General features: G+C 35.3%; 1 protein-coding gene across 7 annotated transcripts in view; it reads right to left on the bottom strand.

Moving 5' to 3' along the window:
- The window catches only part of dmd (dystrophin), a 147,679-nt gene that overhangs the window by 31,693 nt on the left and 92,748 nt on the right, over positions 1–23,238 (bottom strand). For 6 of the 7 annotated variants that reach the window (XR_007138527.1, XM_047803689.1, XM_047803688.1 and 3 more), the window contains 3 exons: positions 9,894–9,955; positions 5,882–5,956; positions 5,252–5,453 (listed from right to left, as the gene is read on the bottom strand). Coding sequence is in view for 5 of the 7 variants with exons in the window: in XM_047803689.1 (XP_047659645.1) it covers positions 5,252–5,453; positions 5,882–5,956; positions 9,894–9,955 (339 nt within the window). In the remaining 2 variants the exon portion in view is untranslated. Of the gene's footprint in view, positions 1–5,251; positions 5,454–5,858; positions 5,957–9,893; positions 9,956–23,238 lie in introns of all 7 variants that reach the window. The other variant, XR_007138528.1, reaches the window with a different exon arrangement.

Below are 23,238 nucleotides of genomic sequence, written 5' to 3'. Positions count from 1 at the left end.
TTTAACAATTCACATTGTCTCAAAGCAGCTTTACAGAAGTATAAAAACCAAAGAGAGAAAAAAGAAATCAATATATGTACCTTCGAGATACGAATGCTTTGACATACATTTTTTTGAGATACGAGCTGTGATTCGACCAAATTCTTGCCTTGAGATACGAGCAAATTTTTGAGATATGAGCATCTGAGCCGCCGCCGAAACAAAGATCCCCAACAACCACGTGTGCTCTGTTTCCCCCGCCTCAGCTTCCCGCATCTCACTCGGTTAAAGCCGCCTTTCCACTGCACGAGACAAACGACGGCCAATAAACCAGAAGTCATTCGTTTCCTATGGAGAGTCGCAAAGGGGCTGCGTGAGAGTCACAAAGGGGCTGCCGACTATCTGCAGCTCCGTAATTTTTGGACCTGTTTTGAGCGTTGGATCCGTTAAAAAATCTGAACTTGTGCGACTACACCGCATCCGATATCCGACCGGACAGGGTTTTATTAAAAACGACCGGCAGATGTTAGCGAGGAAAGAGTGACAAAAAAGGAAAAAACAAGTGAAGAGAAAAGCGATGAAGTAAATTAAGCAAACTTAATATAAAAAAACAGAAATTGTAGCAATTAAGTTCAGTTCAGTTAAGAGAATTTCAGTTAAGTTCGTTAATTTTAGTGAAGTTTAGTTAAGTTTCATTTAAGTGTAAAGTAGAATTATGAGTGTACAGTAACGAGTAAGTGAATGAAAGTGAAAGTGTAATTCCTCCTAACTCCTCTGCCTGTTTACTCCTCCCTCAACCTCCGTGCACATCTTCTGTAAAGTAAAATCAGTTTATTTTTTTAACATTCTCTTTTATTACTGTATGTTTTTATACAATATTTGTCATTTATAAATACAGGTACTGTACATTTTTCATATTCAAAACATAAACAAAACAACTGGAGTGGAATTTTGTGAGCTTAAACGGATTAATGGGATTTCAATTAATTTAAATGGGGAAAATTGCTTTAAGATACGAGCAATTTGAGATACGAGTATGGTCACTGAACAAATTAAACTCGTATCTCGAGGTATTACTGAATGTGTGTGTGTGTGTATATATAAATATATATATAAATGAATACATAAAATTAAAGTTTAAAATTTGATGATATGAGGAAGTAATCCTGAGAGGAACCAGACTCAGAAGGGAACCTCATCCTCATTTAAGTGACACTGGACAGTAAGTAATGTAAAAGCAAACAATGTCTATGTTCACATTACTGCTGATAAAGTCCGGGCCATACAGCTGACTGACAACATTGGTACAATGGTTTGGTTCACTCATTAAGAATGAGTGGTTATGTTATAAATTGTTTATGTTACCTTGATATAACAACAGCTCCTTTGTTATATCAGCCTTTCTTTGTTTCTGGGTGGAGCAGATTTAGGATTCATGCCATGATGAATGTATAGGACCCCAACAATGTTTCAAGCCTAGTGGTCCCCTACCAGCCTAGGTCTACTCCTGGATACACAGACTAAAATTTTCCAAAGGTGTGCAACACTCCATGTTAAGATTAAGAAGAAGAATTCTATCGAAAGAGGGTTCATGCCAAGGATGCGTGCAGCACTATATGCTTGTTAGATCAATTGCACTATCATTGACTGACAATAATACTGAATGTGCCTTTAAAGAGTTGCCGGCTGCAGGGATGCTGAAGATGCTTTGTGATGTGTACACTTTCCTTTAGTAGATAAGAAAAAATGCAGAAAGCTGATTCAGATTTAGATAACGTTCGCAGCTTATGTTTTGCAAGCGGCGAATTTAAAAGAACCTACCAAGTTGTAAATACAGTATATTACAATAAACTAAAGTTATTATAGGGCTATATACTAGATCTGCACGATTTGGGGAAAATGTCATATCGCGATTATTGAGGTCAATATTGCGATAGCGATATAATAAACAAATGGTATCATGAGTTAACTTGGTTCCTTGGTTCTCAAGGAAAATGCACACACAGATTACTGATAATGCTGAAATTTGTATTTCTAAACTCAAACTAGCAACAACAACAAACAAATGCAAAACGTTTTCAAATTAAAATATAACATATTAATGCTGATTAATGAAAAGCCTAAGATCAAAACTGTATATATACATACACACACACACACAAATTAAATTTCCAACTTAAATGCAAGTTATACATGGTATTGCACACACCATTATTGATAATATTTGGAGCAATATTACATGTAATTATTAAACTTGATTCTCTTACATATACATTTGCTTTTAAGCCTAATTATTAATTATGATTATGATGTGATTGTGACATGGGAAGAGGTTTCAGGTTGGGGGTAAAGAGTTTTTTCTGTCACCACTTTTGAATAAGAAACAATATCAAGGCTATAAAACTTGTCAAAACTCCGCGAATCACAAAAGTATCAGTGAGAAGTTGAGAACACTCGTTTAAACAGTACGTACACTCGAACTTGACTGCACATCACATGTTTTACTTTACTGATACTGCTTTTAATCGTAATGCAAAGACCGGTTATCGGGACATAAGCTGTCATGTACAATAAAAGCGCCTGCGCAGCGACAAGAAATATCTTTTAACACAAAAAGCCGCCCAGACGGTGGACTTGCGCTCAGGGGATTAATCGTGCAGCACTATTTATAACATGTAACTAAAATTTCATGTACGCGTGCTCTGTGTTAAGCAGCAGTGGAGATGCACTATATGATCAAACAAGAGCCAAATGTACATGGACGCCTGAACAATATAAACAGATATGGTCAACAACCATTTCTAAAACTATGGGCCCTCTTTGCTGCTGTAACAGCTACTGCTTTTCAAGGAAGATTTTCCACTAAAATTAGGAACATGGCTGTGAGGATTTTTCTTATCTTAATCATCAACCAAAGCATTAGTTAGATTCGGGACTGATCTTGAGAAGAAGGCCTGGTGAACACTGGGGTTCCAATTCAGTCCAAAGTTGTAAGATCAGTGGAAAATGGTCGAACTGGTTTGAGCTGCTTTAACAGCAGGACAGATGAACACTGCAAAATACAGTCTGATATAATCAATCTCAATTTCTGTATCATAATTTGACACCATCAATATGAATCCATGGACCAACCTCCCTGGTGTCAACAGTCCAGATTGGTGGAGGTGGTGTAATGGTGTGGGGAATCTTTTTCTGGGCACACTTTGGGTGCAGTAATACCAATCAATTATCTTCTAATGCCATGATAATGACCATGTCACAAAGCAAAAGTTATTTCAATCTGGTTTCGTTACTATGACAATTTCAGTGTTCTTCAGTGCCTTTCCTAGTCACTAGATCTGAATACAATACAACACCTTTTAGGAGATCAGGAGATTCACATCATAAACGTTCACCTGAAAAATAGTCTGGGGAAGTGTGTTGCAGTCAAAACTGAACAGAATCTAAAAGGAAAGTTTTAACTTGTAGAATTCATGCCACAAAAAATTACGGTTGTTTGTATGATTGTTACCCAGATTTGGTATAGCCTTCCTGAAAAAAGTGCTCAGTGAGTGTATGTAGTGCAAATATGCTATTATTTTTCTCTGCTCATGATTTCCCCAAAATTCAACATACACTGCTTTGTATGAAAATAAAATACAATGATTTAACCTACAGCCTACATAATATAAATATCATTTACAGACCTGCCAACCTTGGAAAAATTTTTTGAGTAGCAACTTACTGCAGCGACGAGGCGCGAGGTCAAGCACATTTGCTGGTCAGTGTTGATTAAGTTCACAGGCTCACTCATCAGAACTTTTTACTATATTTTTCCTATATAAATACTGGCAAATAAAGTAAAACTTGATCTGTGCCTAAAACTTAAACTTGAGGCACAACACCGGTCAAGAACTTCTGAGAGGCATATACTCGCTTCTTTTTAGATTTGCTTCCCTCTCCCTGTCTGTCAGTATCCTCATCTGACATCATGTGTATTACTAACTGCAAGGCACACACAAAACACACACATCAATATTCTCATGTTTTTCATAATAAGTTTCCACGCGCATTTGTGTGAAAACACTTTGTACATTATTAATGTGTTTTAAGGCACAAATGGCATGTAAGAAGATTTGCATTTTACAGTACTGATGTACAAAATGTACAATAACAATACTTTAGAAAAAAATTTAGCTGCTACTAAAATAAAGAGTATAACGTTATGTGCATGATCATTTGTGTATAACATCTGCATACTATTTTAACAACTCTTTATGTATTGCCATAAATTAACTAAACAGTAACTTCATATCTGACAACACATACATGTGTTAATTTTCTCAGCAATAATGCAAGACTCACTTAAGTAAAGTTGGCCTCATATTCACAGATTCGATTTTCCCGACAATAGCTCCTGAGCTAAAGGGTGTTACTACACGAATAACACCTCATTTTAATCTTAGTAATGTAGAGAGGCAGCTACAATGCAGCTCCAACCTAATTTTCCTCAATATCAGCTTTACTCCGCATTGGACAAAATACATAATTCTCTATGTGCGAATACCGAAGAGACAGATTCCAAGGGACCGTCTGCAAAGTGCAAACCCCGAAAAGCGAATACAAAAAAACAGTCAATAACTTTACTGTACTACACTGTACTGTCACCAAACTCAGATCACACATCACTGATGTCCTAATTGATATACTAAAACACTTATTTTGGGGAAATGTCTTAATGTTGATTTTTTATGATTTTTCATAATTTTAAAAAATCAATAGCTTTACTGTAATATACTACTGTACTGTCATCAAACTCAGATCACACATCACTGATGTCCTAATACATATACTAAAACACTTATTTGTGAGAAATGTCTTTTTGTTGATTTTTTATGATTTTTTAAAATCATAAAAAATCACTATGCAATAAGATTATTTAGTTTAGTTTTAGATTATTCATTATTTAGTCTTTTGAGGCCAAAATGTTCATGTTTTCCTTTTTACCAGAGATCTTTCTATGTGCTTTTCTTATGAGTGGTAAAATATAATTTAATGCACAATTTTTTAACATTTACATTATGTTAAACTGTAAAATAAAGAATGAAACTGGTTTAGAAAAATAAAAGTGCATGTTAAAACAACTCGTACAGCAATTGGTTTGACAGCTGGAGGTGACAATATAGCAAAGATTATAGTGTTGCAATCCACGTGTTCCAACATCTAAATATGAAAGAAAGAAAAAGCACGTTAAAAATATCGTCTCGAAAAGTAAAAATGGAATGGTACATACGTGTCATAAACATTCAGCAACCAGTTGAGACACATGTCCACACACAGAGGAACGTTCACAAGGCTGCTATGCTGCTGCTCCAGACGGTCATAGATACTTGTCAGACAGCTTATCACCTGTATAATGTCTATGAACTGCTCATTTTGTTTCAGGCTGTGCTGTTCAAAGGCTTCACATGCTGTTGACATCCCCAGTAGGTCCACTGCACAAAAAGATAGTAATATAAAAAAATATGATAATAAGGGTCAGCATCCTAACAAATGCCCTCTTATTTCATCATTTCTACTACTACATGTTTTTTTTTAACTACATCAAACTATTATTAAATTTTTACCATATTAATCTCAGTCGGTCTTTTTATTAACATTCACAGGGTAGCACATACGCATATAATAAACCTGTTTGATTAATACCACTGAACAACACTGGTCAAATTTATGAGGCAAAAAATATAACTGTATATCTATTCTACTGGCCTGCTGAAGTAATAAAACATTTCACTCATGCGGGATGTCATATGATTTTGATTTTTGCAAGTGATTTTTGATAGAACATTCAAAATCTGTAAATATAATTATATTAATGTCATCGGTGCCCTGGAAATTACCATTAAATTTGAAATGGACTCACAGCACAGAGCTTTCTGCAGCCTCCGTAACTTCATTGCTGTTCTGTATGCTGAAAATCTTACATTGTTGAGATCCGCTGTAAAGACATTGTTATGATTAAATAACATGCAAAGTCTGAATTGGATATATTGTACTTGGTGTTGGCAAAGACTCAAGAGGACACACACCATCACACTTCTGTGTGGTTCTTTCCCAAAAAAGTTGGAAGTACCAATTGTCTGGAATGTCATTATGATTCCCAAAAGTGGAACTAACAAGACAAGCCCAAACTTACACCAGTATGACAATATACATGAGCACAAAGCAAGGTTCATAAAGAGATGGTTTGCTGATGTTGGTGTGGAATAACTTGAGTGACCATCAGAGAGCCCTGACCTCAACCCCACTGCATTTTGGCATGAACTAGAATTTCAACTGAATGCCAGGCCTTCCTGTCCAACATCAGTGTCTAACCTGACTACATACTGTCTTGTTGGGGGTTTTGTTGTTGTCACCTGAGATTATTTGGACATGGACATATACCAATCTGATAGGTTACTGTTAAAGTTATGGCTGATCAATGCACATGCACATACATACATAGTGGAAAACCAGGACACTGTATATTACTGAATTACAAATAGTACATTCAATTTCATTCATAAACTGCTTTAAGAGCACTTTGGATTTATGTTGGGAAAGATTTTTTGGGAAAAAACAAAAAATGTAAACAATTTGCTTGCTATTCAACCCCCACACATTAAAATTTGGTAGAGCCTGCTTTTGCTTTTAAAAACAACAACAAAAAACCACAACGTGATGCCTTCATTGCAGCAGTGATGCAAATAGGCTGGATACCAACATGACACATGTATATTTGTTTATGTCACGTGCATTAACTTTGGAATGGACTGTGAACCAACACAAGCAGATGGCATGGCACCCCAAATCATCAATGACTGTGGACACTTCACAATGGCTTTAAAGCAGGGATGCACACAACTGGTGCGCAGGTGCAAATGCATTCCGCCACCTCAAAAGTGGCGGAATGCCACAAAAATGTCAGATGGCAAGAAGTGCCATGGCTTGAATCCGACGATGAGCACAGTCAAATGTGGTGTAAGATATGTTGTGCACATCCCCATATAGCAGACAAAAGTATTGCTTTATATACAGGGACAAAGAATTTTAGTCTTCCAGCATTTGATAAACACGAAAAAAGCAGGGAGCATACAAATGTTGTACAAGCTATCGCTAACAGAAATGCAACTGCAGAAGAAATATCCGATCGCCCTCTTGTTAGATGGCAAAACAAGATAAGCGAAGAGTAGCGGACAGCTTTCTGCAATTTTTTTTACTAGTCTTTCATAAGGCTAAACACGCATGTCCTATGTCTTCGTTTGCTGAGGATATTTCTTTATTAAAATGGTTGGGAGTGAATGTCGGAGGGACATATCATTCACGCGAAGGTGGATCGCGAATTATGGAAATCAATGCACAGACTGTCAGTACAGAACTAAGAGAAAAGTTGAAATCAGCTGAATTTTGGGGTCTACTATTTGATGGATCGGAGGACATAACAAAAACGGAACAGGAAATTGTGTACATTGAGTCTGTGTCCAGCAACGGAGAGTTTACCATTGATTTTCTTGGATTAATTGAACTTGGAGCAAAACGAACGGTGCGGGACATAATGGAAGGCCTGGTTAAACTGTTCAACGGTTTAGGCTTGGATGAATGGCGGGCAAAGTTATTCGCTGTTTGCACGGATGGGGCTGCTGTCAAGGTCGGTACGTATAACGGCATTTTACCGAATCTACGGCAAATGTTTGCGATCGGGGATTCCCTTGTGCATGTTCTGTGCACTGCGCACACCCTTGAGAACTGCGCGAAATCAGCTGATCGGGGGGTGTCCTATTGTGTGACATTTAATCAATCCGTTGTCAAGCTATTACAGTTTTATTTATTCAGAGGTGGAGCAAAAAATATACAAGTGTTAAAAACACTGTCATGAGAATGGCATTTTCTATTGTAAACTAGGAAAGTTTCATAATATCAGATGGTCTACATGGAGGCACGAGACTCTGTTGAAAATATGGAAACAGTTGCCTGCTATTAAGATACAATTGTCTAATACAGATGACAGCGACTTGAAGTAGATCTGCGCACAACGTTTTCAGTGCTTTTCTTTTTTTTTTTTTGACATTGGCAACATTCTGCAGCTAACTTCCTAAATGTTTCAGCAGGAAAAACTAACCATAGGAGAATGTAAAGATGAACAAATGCTAGCCATTGGACAGTTCACCCTTTTGCTTGATGGAGAAGGCCAAGAGAGAAAACAAGCAGTTCACAATTCAGAAGCTGACAGAGACAAAGCTGAATTACTCAGAGGTTTAATTGGTGAGTTTGTAATCAGGTATGAATCTCTGAAGTCTTGTGATTTTTTGTTTTTTGATGCATCTACCTGGCCCCAAGAAATGCAAGACCTCCACAGTTTTGGAAACACCGTAATCATCATGATTCTTCAGAAATATGAAGCGATCTTGCCTTTTGACAGAGACTCCACTATAAGAGTATAGATTCGTTTAAAGCAAGCAGGAAAGCGATTGGCAGCATCTCGTGAATGACTTGGTCAAGATAGTTAATACGAGCGATCCAGATTGTTACTACAACATTTACAAGATTCTTAAATTGTCCCTTACACTTCCTCTGAGCAGTGCTGCTTGTGAGAGGGGTTTCTCGCACCTCAATATAATAAAAAACAAGTACAGATCCCGTCTGTCACATACTCATCTTTCAGCCCTGATGCACATTCACTTGTCAAAGATGAGTACAGATACATTTGACCCAAAGCCAGCAGTAGAGCTATGGATGCAGACAGCCCATCGTAGACTTAACCAGGGAGGTGCAACCACTTCCACTGCCCAGAAGGTTGTAAGTTTGTCCTGTACTACAGTTGAAATTGAGGACAGGTAGGAGGGCAGCGAGGAAGATGATGTTTAGTTTCGCTGCGCAAAGGGTGAGTACCAGTTCCATTCTCTAAATGCTCTCCTGAGAACCTGGCTAAAAAAGTTGTGTGTATCCCTGCTTTAAAGTATCCTGGATACTTTACCTCTCCTCTTCTCGACTCTTGGACCGTGGATTTCTAAATGACATGCAAAATGTACTCTTATCTGAAAAGCTTCATGCTCCAGTTCTTATCCTCCTTAGCCCAGGTAAGGTGCTTCTGATTTTGTCTCAGGTTCAGGAGTGGCTTGACTCTAGGAATGGGACATTTTTAAGCCCATTTCTGGACACTTTCGTATGTGGTGGCTCTCTATGCACTGACTACAGCTTCAGTCCACTCTTTGTGAAACTCCCATGTTTTTGAATAATCTTTGCTTCACAGTCTTCTCATAGCCACAGTCATCCCTGTTGCACCTTTTCCTATCACACTTTGCCTTTCCAGTCAACTTTCCATGAATATGCTTTGATAAAGCGCTCTGTGAACAGCCAGGTCTTTCAGCAAGAATCTTCTGTGGCTTACTATACTTACGGAGGGTGTCAATGAGTGTCTTCTGCACAACCGTCAAGTCAGCAGTATAGCCCATGATTGCGGTATTGTGTACTAAGCCTGAGCTGAGAGTCATGGTATTTATACTGCATAAAATGTCATCTGCTCAAAGGGGAAATTATATATTCTAATGTTTTAAGATACTCATTTTCAAAGTTTTTGAGCTGTAGGCCACAATTATCAAAATTAAAATAAAATAAAAAAATACTTGGAACATTTTTGTTTTAATGTAATGAGTCTAGTATATATACACCTTTCATTTTCTGAAGTAATTTGCAAAAAAAAAAAAAAAAACCTTTACCATGATATTCTAAATTTTTCAGGTGCAGCTGTATATCAATATAGCTTTTATATTTTATGTGACACACAATCATGTAACAGCTGCTTGAGTAAATTTCATTTTAAATAAAAAATATGATGAAATTTTCAAGCTGTTGTATTTTGTTTCAATTTGAATATATGGAAATATAAATGTACTCACCTAAGGACTGGTACAACTCAGTCATTTTTGGATGGTCCCAACATGTTGTTTGTGTTTGGTGGCTGCAGGATAAATGCACAGAGAGCAATGATTAATGAACATGATCAACAATTATCACTTTCATGCATACACGCAAGCGCACACACACTCACACACATATATACAGTTGTACTCAAAAGTTTGCATACCTTGAAAGAAATTGTTAAACATTGCTTCTTATTTAAAGATAGTTTTCTAATGAAGTCATTAATTATCAGTATTGATGACTGAAATCACCTAAACAACACTGATTAAAAGTTTACATAACCTTATGAATGTTTGGCCACATTATAAACACAGGTTGACACACAGAGGTTTAAATGGCTATTAAAGGGATGAGGAAGACAAAATAACTGCCAATGGACCTGCGTAATAAAGTAGTACAACTTTATAAATCAGGAAAATATTATAAAAAGATATTACAACACTTGAAAGCCATGGTCAGTAGACCAAGGCTTTCAAGTGTTGTAATATCTTTTTTTGTTACTTTTCTTTGCATCGTAACAAAGAAATAGAGGCTGCTCTGGAAAAAAGTGGTGGTTTCAAGGAGCACAATAAGGAGGCACTTGAACACAAATTACCTGCATGGGCAAAGTTGCCAGGAGAAAGCCGTTACTGTGCCCATGCCACAAAAAGCACTGTAACACACTGTAAAGCATGCAGGTGGATCTCTTACTGTATGTTTTGGAGCTGTGTGAACTCCAGTGGCACTGGGAAGTTGGTAAAAATTGATGGCAAGATGAATGTAGCATGTTATCAGAAAATACTGGAAGACAATTTGCATTCTACTGTACAGCATGAAAGCTGCACATGGGACGATCTCGGATGTTCAAACATGACAATGATCTAAAACACAAGACAAGGTTGACCCTCAAATGGCTACAGCAGAAAAAGGTGAAGGTTCAGCAGCCATCACAGTCTCCTGACCTCCATATCATTGAGCCACTTTGGGAGATCTTAAACGTTCAGTTTGTGACAACCAACATATTGGAACTGGAGGCATTTTGCTAAAAACAATGGGCAGCTTCACCACATGAGAGAATTAAGGACTTCATGCACAATTATTACAGAAGACTGAATGCCATCATTGATGCTAATGGGAGCAATACCTGATATAAAGAAATAAAGGTATGCAAAATTTTAAACAGGAACTGTTTCCTTATATTCATGTTTTGTTATGTGTAGTTTGCTGATTGTTCCATTCTATTATGCCTTACATATTAACTTGAGCTCTACAAGAAATAAAATTAAATTGTTTAACCTTCTCACGCATGTTTTCTTTAAAAAAATGTTGGTACACATCTTGCAAATTCCCACAAAGTATACAAATATTTGAGCACAACACTGTGTGTTTTATATATATATATATACGTATATATATACACATACGTATACATATACGTATATATATATATATATATATATATATATATATATATATATATATATATATACGTGTATATATATATATATATATATATATATATATATATATATATATATATATATATATATATATATATATATATATATATACACACATACATACATATACATATATACATCAATTCATGTCAACGCCGTCAGATATTTTTCACATTCGAAATAAATCAGTCATATTTTGGTCAGCTTTAACCCTGAGGACCCCCTCTGAACTGTGTCTGTTGATGGATGAGGCAGTCCAACACATGGCCTCGTAAATTTTACATTTTTTTAAATATTCAGCAAACAAGTTGAAATCCCTGTGGTCACAGCTTTTGTGTGTCAACATTGTCTTCAAAGTAGGGATGATTTTAATCAAGAATTTTGAAATAAAAGTTGGTATTTTGGTTTAGTTTAGTGGCAGCTGACCACTGAGGAAAATCAAAATGGCTACCATTTATTAGACATGATTAAATTGAAAAAACATATTGTTTAGTCAACTCCGTCAGACGTCAACTCCGTCAGATATTTTGTCTGACGGTGTTGACATGTAAGCTGACGGAGTGGAAAAGTGCTCCCAAATACTTATTAAGTAACGTACACTACCATTCAAAAGTTTAGGGTCACGACTAAAATGTTAACTATGATCTTAAAAATCATTTAATCTGAAGGTGTATGGTTAAATGCTTGAAATTACTTTTGTAGTCAAAAATATACCTATGCCAAACAGATTAATTTCTGTTATTAGAAAACTTTTTTTTTAAATATTATTTTTGAAATAGATGACATGCACTGAATATTGAAGAAAAACAGCCAATAAGAGCCCAGATTAAATATGAACTCCTTCTATACTCTTTAAAATCATCCTAAATTTAAAATTTAAGAAGCTTCTTGAAAAAATGACACGTGTACGGTTTTGCAATTTCTAGGCAAAGGGTGACTGCACTTCAGATGATAAAATATAACAGAGTTTTGATTTATTTTGGATGCTTTTAGTCACCAACATAATTTTTACAGTTACATTTGTGTTATGCCGTAGTTTGGACGAGTTTATTATTTATGTGTAATATGGAAAAAAATATAAATAAAGAACAAGTGAGAGACCCTAAACTTTTGAATGGTAGCTACATAACATGATATTATGATCTAAGTATACATGTTGATTGACTTAAAATACATTAATATATTTAAAATATATAAAGGATTTACAGTTTACAGTTTAATTCGAATATAGATGAGCAATAGAGGAGCTCCAGATACATTTGCTTTTTTCTTTTGATACCAGGAACATTTTGACATCATGTGTGCCTTAAAGATCCTGTCACCAGGTACTCTTTGTTTGAAGTTTGCTACCCTTTCCCTTGATACTCTCTCTCTCTCTTTTCCATGTTAAAACTAGGTAATCTTTAATCAGTTTAATTCTCGATTAGTTTGTCAACACCGTCAATTGTGTGTCAACACCGTTAGTTGTGGGTCAACACCGTTAGTTGTGGGTCAACACCGTAAGATGGAGATTTTTTATTTTTATAAAAAAAATGTATATTTCTTTTGTTCAATTTAGTGTGTTCATACATTAAAACACCAATTTATCTAAATGCATCAGTGTCTTGTGTGCACAAAACCATTGATTGTTTATATTAAAAAATTAGTAAACTAAATGAAGGTAATTTAAAATGGCTAATTCCAAAACAATGTAAAAAAATAATAAAATTGTATACAATACAATTTATAACTTAACCTTGCTAAGGCACACCATTTCTGCTCACTTAAAGAATTTACAGTGTTGTTGAATTGAACAAACACACAAAAAACATATTTCAAATATGTCTACTTACTAAGTGAGTAAATGTACATTTTTATAAAAAGTGGTTGATTAAAAAACCTGTTCCTTTTCATGGTATGATAGACGAGACCCGTGTTTATGAAGATATCCAGTTCAAATTAATGTAGGATCGATTTTTTGTTTGTCACTTTTCAGAAGTACTTTTGTCCCTTATCTCAAGAATCAGTGATATATATATATATATATATATATATATAAATAAAATCTACATTAAGCATTAAATAAAAGGTTAGAAATTCAATCCAAATATAATAAATGTGTGCATGACTTCTTCTGCCAGTCTCATTCACTGACATTTGCTAATTCTGACTATGTCATGCATAACATCTTTTATTTGGCTTAATATAAATTACGATACAATGTGATTTTGTTCACAGTCAGTATTAGACTTAGTAACTAAAGACTGTATGATGATTTCAGATGATTACAATGGTCAAGTATGTGGAAACCTGACCACTCTCATAAAAGCCAAAACTGTTGCCACAAAGTGATTTCCTCAAGATTTCCATTTAATAGAGCTAAAAGGCCCAAACTGATTCAAACATCTAATTCATCATGGCAATGGGCCTGTGCACAAAGCATGGCACATTAACACCTACATGAAATATGGCACTATCAGTTACTTTTACTTCATAGGTTCATCAGCACTGCTGCTACAGATAAAAAGTCAGCTATTGTCAAGAAGGATTGAGTGAGGACTTCACTTAGTAAACATTTAGACATTCTCTTCAGACTGTAGTTAGTTAACAAGCACCTAAATTAGCATTTAAGAAAATGCAATTTTAGAGCACAGAAGAATGAAAAACTTTCATTGCTTATTGGTTAAAAGACTCATTTAAGCAAGAATCCAGTCTTCTATTCAACGAGCCAAAACCACAGATATTTATACCTCAAAATGCTTGCTGTATCTAAGGTGAAGTTGAAACTTGAAACCTGAAATTTGCCATGCTACTGTGGGATGGGGACATGCTCAAAGGCAGAAACGTACAAGGTAAGTGGTAATTTCACACCTGCAGGGATTCAGACTAATGATTGTTCTTTGCTTCAGTAAACTGTGACGAGGATAAAAAGCAGAAACAAGCACCTTGAGGCCGAACGAGACAACCAGCACAGAGCTGTGTGTGTTTGTGTGCACGTATATAAAGTAATAACTGCTAAATAAAATAAAACTGACAAAAAGCAAAAGAAAAATCTTAGCCTTTCTCATTTCCTAACTGAACTGAATACTTTGTAATCTGCATATACGTCCTAATCTGCAAGTGCAATTTGCATGTCAGCCTGATTTCTTCAAAAAACACACCAACACCATTCGTCGATCAAGATTCAACAATCATTTGGCAAATGTTACAACTGCTTTAACCTGCATGATAAGTTCATTTAGGGAGCTTTGAGGACCTCCTGCAACCTAAACACGAACTGGCCAATTAACTCCCACAATTATTAATGGGATTAACTGGGAATTTACAAGATTGCAGGTTCGTCTATAAACAGGGAACTTAAACGTACTTGAAAATAAAAATCTTGCAGGATAATCTTGGTTAAAACAAACCAGCTGAATTTCTACCCTGCACATTCATCAGTCCCAAACAGCGGCTATTAAGGCCGAACCCCCCAATGCACTGTGCATTCCCCCATAACATAACACACATCATTTCTTCAATCCTGCACACAAAATAATGTCCAAAAAAAATCCATCTTGGTGAGTATTTACATATTACATATTAGTTGCATTTAAAACTCTAGTACTGTTAATGTGCAAACAAATGATATCATTGTAAATACTAAAATAAGTTTGTACAGCATGTTGCCAACCAGTAATTCAATATGCTATGACGTTCTGATTTAATCTTCTTTAAATACAATGCATTTATGTGATCAAAACTGAATTTTCATATCATTACACTAGTCTTCAGTGTCACATTATCCTTAAGAAATCATTCTAATATACTGATTTCTCATCAATTTTAGAGTTGTGCTCCTCTTAATTTTTTATAACCCGTTATTATTTTTTCCTTAATAAAATATTCTTTGCTTAATAAAAGTTACATTTTAAAATATAGTAATATTTCACAATATTACTGTTTTTCTTTATCATGATCAAATAAATCAGGCTAAAATGAACATAACATACTTCTTTCAAAAACATAAAAATAATTTTAATCTGTCCACTTTTGACTGAACTATTATATATATACTAGGTTATAGTTATTTTAATAATTGTAAAATGTTTATTATTACAAAATATTTTAGTTGTTCAACTTATTACTTATATATCTTTGGATTGCATGTGTGTTTTTACAAGCTTTTTTCCAACCTTATTCTATAGAACTAGAGATGCACATCATCTCATGTGTGGGTACATTTCACCTCAGCCAGTGTTGTCAAAATGACATTTAAAAAAAAACCTATATGCATGTGAGCTTATGTCCAAACAAAATGGTTGTTTATTTTTGTTTGTCAATTTCCCAAAATTTCTAATTAATTCCCATAAATTCCCGGTAAGCTCACAACTTGGAATATTTCCAAAATTCCCCAGATGAAGTTCCCATGCAAAGTTTCTGGAAAGTTTCTGCCCCTTTGCAACCCTAAGTGAAGCGCAGTCAAAATTGTGCTAATTTTGTGATAAAACATGTGAAATCATAATCTGTGAACTAGTTTTAGGTTTACATTTGGTGTAAACCTTAATTATCAACAACATTTTGAGATTTATAAATGCTACATTCATCAAACATCACCCAAATTCTAAGGTACTGTATTCAAATAGCTGTAGTTTGTCCATAAGATTGTCCATAAGTTTGTACAAGATTGTCCATAAGTGTTTGAACTAAACTTGGAATATGTATTCAATTAAAAATTAAGAGGACATCTGTACAGATTGAAGCATAATCAACAGTAGGGTGGAGTTAAGTACCAATAGCTATTTGACCATAAATTTGATGTGCTGCATTAAGCTGTTTCAGTGTAACAGGATTTTAAATCAGCACTCAATTACAAATAATCAGCCATATATATATATATATGAGAGAGAGAGAGAGAGAGAGAGAGAGAGAGAGAGAGAGAGAGAGAGAGAGAGAGAGTCTCTCTATCATTATAGGTATATTGGCAAAGGCTGGCTACTAACGTTGTGGCTATATTGTTATTTTTATTGTTAACTGCATCACCTACAAACACACCATCATGGTGAGTTTACAACAGCACAGCTATTAATATTATAAAGCCATTAATACATTTGTTTTGCTTTTTTTTATTCTCATTTGCTGTAGTGTTATGGAACAACAAGCATCAGAAAAGCTATGTATGGATGCATCACAGATTTTCATTCACTCAATCTTTTTTTAATCTGTTCCTTAATGATTAATATACAGGGTTTAGACAATGAAATTATTTAATTGGATTTTGAATTTAAATTCTGCACGGTTCCGGTTCCTGTTAAAAAACAGAACCGGTTCTGAATAAGAACCGGTTCTCGGTTCCCAGCCTTACTGGCACATCTGTGACCAGTCTGAAACAGATGTCAGGATACTAACTTGGCTTGGTATCCAAAAAAACCCCATAAAACCACAGCCCAACTCAATGCAGATTTAAATGCGTACCTTGAACCTCCTGATTCCACCAAAACTGTTTGTAAGGAGCTCCACAGGGTCAATATTCATGGTCAGGCTATTAAAGTCAAGTTGGCAAGTAACTTGTGCCAATGCCAACCAGGCTTAATAGTGCTAGTAGCAGTTGTACCTGTTAGTCCACCCTCACCATTTTTCCCACATCCGGGAGTTACCGTGTGGTGAAGTCTCAAAAAAGCACAGAGTGAAGCACAAGAGTGTATCAGTGATGGTTTGGGATGCAATATTATGACATTCCCTCGGCCCACTACTTGTGCTACACTGGCATGCCACTGCCAAGGAGTCGGCTCACCCAGTGCTTCAAACATTGTACACTGAAGCTGGTGCAGTGTGTCAGGAATAGGGTTGCAAAATTCCATGAATTTTCAAAGCTCGAAACTTTCCATGGGAATTAACGGGAACATATGAGAATTAACGGGAATATATGGAAATTAACAGGGAATTTATTAAAAATGCAGAGTTGCCTATAACAAGGAACTTAAATGTAGTTTAAAAAATTATCGCAGTATAATTTTGTTTAAAAAAACAAGATTTAATGCAATTTAAGTTGAATTTGTACCCTCAAGATTAAGGGTGGGGGATGCTTTAATTTTACAGCAAGCATAGGGAAATATGTTTATTACAATTATTAAGTTTATTATGTTTATTACAAGCATAATAATGTTTATTATGCTTTTGTGTTACTCAATGAAAGAATAAATTAAAGTTCTACTTACAATTAAATCGGTCAAGATGTCATTTTTAAAATTTGTATTACCTTTGCATTTTTGTCTGCTTATGACCAAACAAAATGTTTATTTATGTTTGTACATGATATAGTTTATATACATTTCCCTATTTTTCCAAATAATTTCCATAAATTCTCGTAAATTACCATAAATTCCCGTTTCCAACTTGGAATATTTCCAAAACTCCCCAGGTTAAGTTCCCATGGAAAGTTTCCAGAAATTTACCGCCCCTTTGCAACCCTAGTCAGGAAGATGATGCACCAATACATAGTAAAACTGGTGACAGAGTTGTGTGAACAGGAAGCAATCCTTAACCAGCATCACATAATGACCTGGTCACTATTCTATGAGAGAAATGGCTCAAAATCCCTCTGTCACTGTGCAGGAATTTTATCAGTCATTCCGAAGACACATTGATGTTGTATTGGCTGCAAAAAGGAGGTCGTACGCCATACTAATAAATTAACATGATCTAAAACCAGGTGTTTCAGTTTTATTGCCCAATCCCTTTATGTGATTGGGGGAAAGAACAGCTGCATATTGGGGTCTGGAGCAGGGCTAATTCACACACACATCTGTCAATAGGTTATAGCCCCATGCGTACATGTTTTTTTTTCTCGTTTTTTTTTGTGTGTGATTATAAGCACTGGAAAGGCCATAAAGTAATGAATGGAATTCATTTGTAGCATATTATTATAAAAAATTTTTTTTAAATAATTTCAATTCAATGTTTAATCAGTAATCAACTGACACCAATAATCTAGGAGGTTTGCACAGTAGCTGCACTGTATTAAAGTAATAATAAAGTCAAATACAATCTATGTTAAACTATTTAAGTCATATAAATAACATATCATATATATATATATATTCTTCTATTACTTACATACTTTTTTAATAATTTCCCGGACTTTCCTCATGACATAAACTAAATTCCTAGCTACTTCCAACACATTTCCAAATCTGACGTTATAAGATTATACCATTAGTTGCTTTTCATCCTGGCCTTAAGAAATTCAAAATGTCACACAAATGATCCATGACAATAGTGAAATTGATTGAAACGACCAGTAACAGAGCCATATCTCTAACGATGACAGGAACATCAAGTGGCTCAGACTCTCCTGTCAAAGCACCAGCAATACTATATTTTCCAAGGTCTGGGGTACCTACCAACCTTTACCTGACAGGTAGAATTTGAAAGCTTTGGACATATTTGTGATAATAATTTTAATACTCCCTCACACCTGCAGTTGATACATAATGCTGTAGCAAGGCTATTGAAAGGAGTGCGTAAGCATGACCATATTTCTCCTATACTAGAGAAATCTCCTATACTACCATCTTTTATGAATTTTTGAAATAGGTCTTAGTAGAATTCATTGTGTGACATGGAACAGCTTATGTTTTAGTAATATTTTTGTACCCCTTTTGATCAATAACTTTTAACAATGAGATTCCACACATGCTTCGTTTCAGTCAGATGAAACTAAGACCTAGAGAAATGCAAATCTTTTACTAGGCGATCAAGCAAAAGACAATTTCATTAGCCAACAAGGAACTCCTTTTGAGCTCAAGCCCTATGACTACATACCTCTCAAACTAACTTAATGGTGGCACATTTACAGTATTTTTCTTTTTACTTTCATGATATACTTATAAATAAATAGCTCCAATAAATCTCATTAAAAGATGAAAAAGTTTTTTTTTTCTAATTTTTTTACATCACAAAATAATTATTAGGACTTTAATAAAAATAAAAATTATAATGAATATAAACTCAAAATGTAGACTTGCAGAGTTAATGTATGGACTATTATACCCAAATCAGGTGAAAAGTTTACAACACTGTTATATACAATGTATGATTGAAAAATCGAAGAATCATAGATAAAATTTATAATTCTTTCTAATCTTTTGAAAAGTTTGACAACCAAAGAGATTACAACACATACACGGGCCTTTACTGAAGCTGTCTTCAGTTCCTGATTGCTTTTAGGGTGTTTTGCATTTAGCAAATAGATTTCCCTGAAACTGAGCATATAATTTAGCTCTATACACTTCAGAATTCATCCTGCTGCTCTGGTTAGAAATCACATCATCAATAAACACAAAAGAATGATTTCCACTTGCACCTACACATCATAGACCCATGCCATAAGGTGTGCTTGTATACTTCAGGTATCACACAGTTCCTTCTCTTTCTATACACTTTACTTCCCATAATTATGCAAAATTTAATCGTTGTTTTTTTTTTTCTTCAAAAAGGCAGCTTCTAGAGCAAACTATTTGCTTTATTCATGTATATTTCCAAAAATAAATTGCCTGTACTAAAATGTGGGGTAAAATTATAATATATAATCATATTATAATTATAAAATTAGACATAATTACAAGTTTTAATGTAAAAGAAAATCTGTGTATAATCTCACATACATACTGTCATAGCATTACAAACCACTGACAGGTGAAGTGAATAAACGTTATCTCGTTCCAATGGCACCTGTCGGATAGTGGGAAGTATTAGACAGAAAGTGAACAGTCAGTTCTCCAAGTTGATGTGTTGAAAACAGGAAAAATGGGAAAGCATAAAGATCTGAGCGAGGTCCATGACAAGGGGCAAATTGTGCACGTCTTGGGGTTTTTCAGGTATGCAGTGGCTAGTATCTAAAAAAACAAGCTCTGATCAGTGTTGTGCCTCCTTGCTTGAGTTGCATGAAGTTGTGCAGCTTTTGATGCCAGTGATCATATTATTATTCAAGATAAACTAAAAAAAATACTGGGAATGACTTTCAGGCCTTATTTGATTAGTTTAACTTTGACAAATTATACAATTGTGTAAATTAGTTTTACACAAATTAATATAAGTAATAACCATATTTTGCCAATGGGGTCCACAGAACAGTCCTAAAGGATCTCATAAAACGAAATTACATTATGATCAATGTTCTAGACAAATGTAGCACAATTTCTGTCTGGAGAAGCTATGTCAGCTTCCATAGATAGGTTGACAACGACTTCCTCCCAAGCTAAACTCCATTTATTACTTCATCTATTGCTATTGTCCATACATCTTTCAGACAATATTGACAATACAGCGCTCATTAGAGGTAAGATCGGGATTTTGCTGAATGAGGAGCCATGTCCAGATGTTTATAATACCTTAGTTATACCACTTATATTTATAATATAAATACACATAATTACAATGGTTAATTCATTAAAAAATTGGATTTAATGCTATTTAGCTCCTGTTGTCACTTATGTATAATTGCAATAAACAGTCATTAACTTACCAGTCCCTTTCCTAACAAAAACACCACTGCATCAATGATTTTACTTTTTTTCCCCAGTTCATTACTCACATTACTACTACTACTACTATCTGGTTTGCCCACAATACAATTCCATGTGAATTAGCTGTTACTGTAGCAATAATATTGTATTTGGACAAACGCATCGCATTCATTTCACAGCCAGAATTCTTCTACACAATGGTGATACAGTGATCCCTCGTTTATATAGGTGAAAATCCGCGAAGTAGGATTGGCCCTAAGTTTGACCTTTTCACTGATGGTCATCATCTTCCTCTTCTTCTTGGGCTCACTAGAGGAATCTTTCACAGGGGCACGGCGCTTAGGAGGCATTGTAAGGGCTTATGACATCGTGAACGAGAGTGGCGAGGGAAGAAGCTGGGAGAGGATGCAATGATGCGCAGCCAATCAGCTCAGATCTCGCGCCGGGAACCAATCATGTGCCTTGTCTGAGTGCCCGTGGGTATGTACAAAGCCTCTGAGAGAGTTTCTCTCTTTGTCTGGTATCCTGGGAAACCGTTTTTATTTTTATTTTTCGATTAATATTTTTGAAAAATCAGCGATGCACTGAGGCCGCAAAACTTGAACCACGAAACTTGAACCGCGAAGTGGCGAGGGATTACTGTATATGAAGTTGGACATTTAACATAGCTGCTAAAATGACTGCACTATTTTACTACTAAGCATATAACATTAAAATAAAAAGGACAAATAAATCTACACTAAAATGATTTACATATTCATCTTTATAATTCACATGTGCTCTTCACTGGCATCTAAGATTAATTTGTTTAAAAAAAATAAATCTGTTGACTTTTTAGTTTAAACTTCTCCCACAAAGGCTTTTATCTACATCTTGATAGTGGTGCCAGAGTAAATAAGTGCATTTATCTACCCTATTGAAAAGACTGATGCCCTGTGAACACATTGCATTTATCATCATCTACTGTAGCTTCTAGCTCAGTTGAACTGCATCAAACAGCTGCTCTGCAATCTATAATTTTGAGTCAAACATTTGCTAGCTTACCTTCTATGTTGGTCCTTCACTAATATATATATATAATATAGTAGGAAATGGAGTGGAATGAAGTTGGTGCTCTTCTGTTTTAAGGACCTAACAGTGACCTTTGTCCCTTATTTTCATGACTGCTGATTTTTTTCCCTTTTTATTAAAGGTGGGATCTCCGTTGTTTGAAAACCAATGTTGACATTTGAAATCACGAAAACAAACACGCCCCTAACCCAAATGGGTCCCACCCCTGTTTTGATAGCCCGCCCACACATACACCAGACAAGTATAACCCAGACAAGAATTATGACGGAACCTGTTGGGGCAGCTGACAGAAAGTATATTTCATCAATAAATGAACTCAATGAGTAATACTATGGTAATACAAATGTGTTTTTGAAGTACTGTGTGTTGTACTGTGAAAGGTTTAGCTCCGTGTCACACGGAAGGAGACGGTCAACACCTAGAACCCGAGGCAGAGCTAATGTTAGAGTCAGAGGTTCTAACGTTGCTGCTGATAACATGGAAACAGAAGACTTGGAGCGTGTGCGCATGTTTCAGTCACAAAGACTTGCAGTAACACAAGTGTATTGATTGATTTAATATTCTGAACTTTAATTGATAGAAAACTGTATTCTGTTATTCCTACTTCTTGCCTTAAGCATTTCTTCGCTTTCTTTGTTTTTATCTGCCATGTCAATGTTAAAACCGCTTTCTGCTAATGTCACACATGCGCACTGAACACTCTCTCCGCCCATATTGACAAGACACGCCCCTTTCTGCTCGTTAGCTTTGTTTTTGTTTAGTTTGGCGGCCCAACGCAGTTTTCTGAAGCATTTCTCAAACAACAGAAACCCCACCTTTAAATGTATTGTAACCACACATCAGTGACACCATGTGATGATTTATTGTAACCACACATCACCATGTAATAAACTCTACACAACCACTAACTTCTAACAGATATAATAAAAATACAGCACTGACTAAGACACTGTCAATATGCTCACGAACAACATAAATACTTAATATAAACAAATGCAGTGTTTTCAGGGTGAAGTTTTCCTTTAAAGTAAATATATAGTAAAAAAGTATGTAACATGTATAATGTCTGGATGCAGTAATGTAGCTGTGACCTGTAAAGTCTTATAGCAAACAAAGACCAAGCATTCGACCAAAACATACCATTAAAAAGGCAGAAGCAGCTCTCATAGTGTATGTGGGCTTTGACAAAGATATTAAAGCTGTATTTAATAACACACACGTCAATTATCTGTTGTCTAAAATATCTATTCGTCTGAATACAGAACAATTTAATTCAGCTACTAGATACATGATACACAAGAGAAAATAGCGCTGTTGAGATCTAC

The sequence above is a fragment of the Tachysurus fulvidraco genome, chromosome 18 (genome assembly GCF_022655615.1).
Source record: "Tachysurus fulvidraco isolate hzauxx_2018 chromosome 18, HZAU_PFXX_2.0, whole genome shotgun sequence".
Taxonomy (NCBI): Eukaryota; Metazoa; Chordata; class Actinopteri; order Siluriformes; family Bagridae; genus Tachysurus; species Tachysurus fulvidraco.
This window is presented reverse-complemented; position numbering and strand designations above follow the sequence as displayed.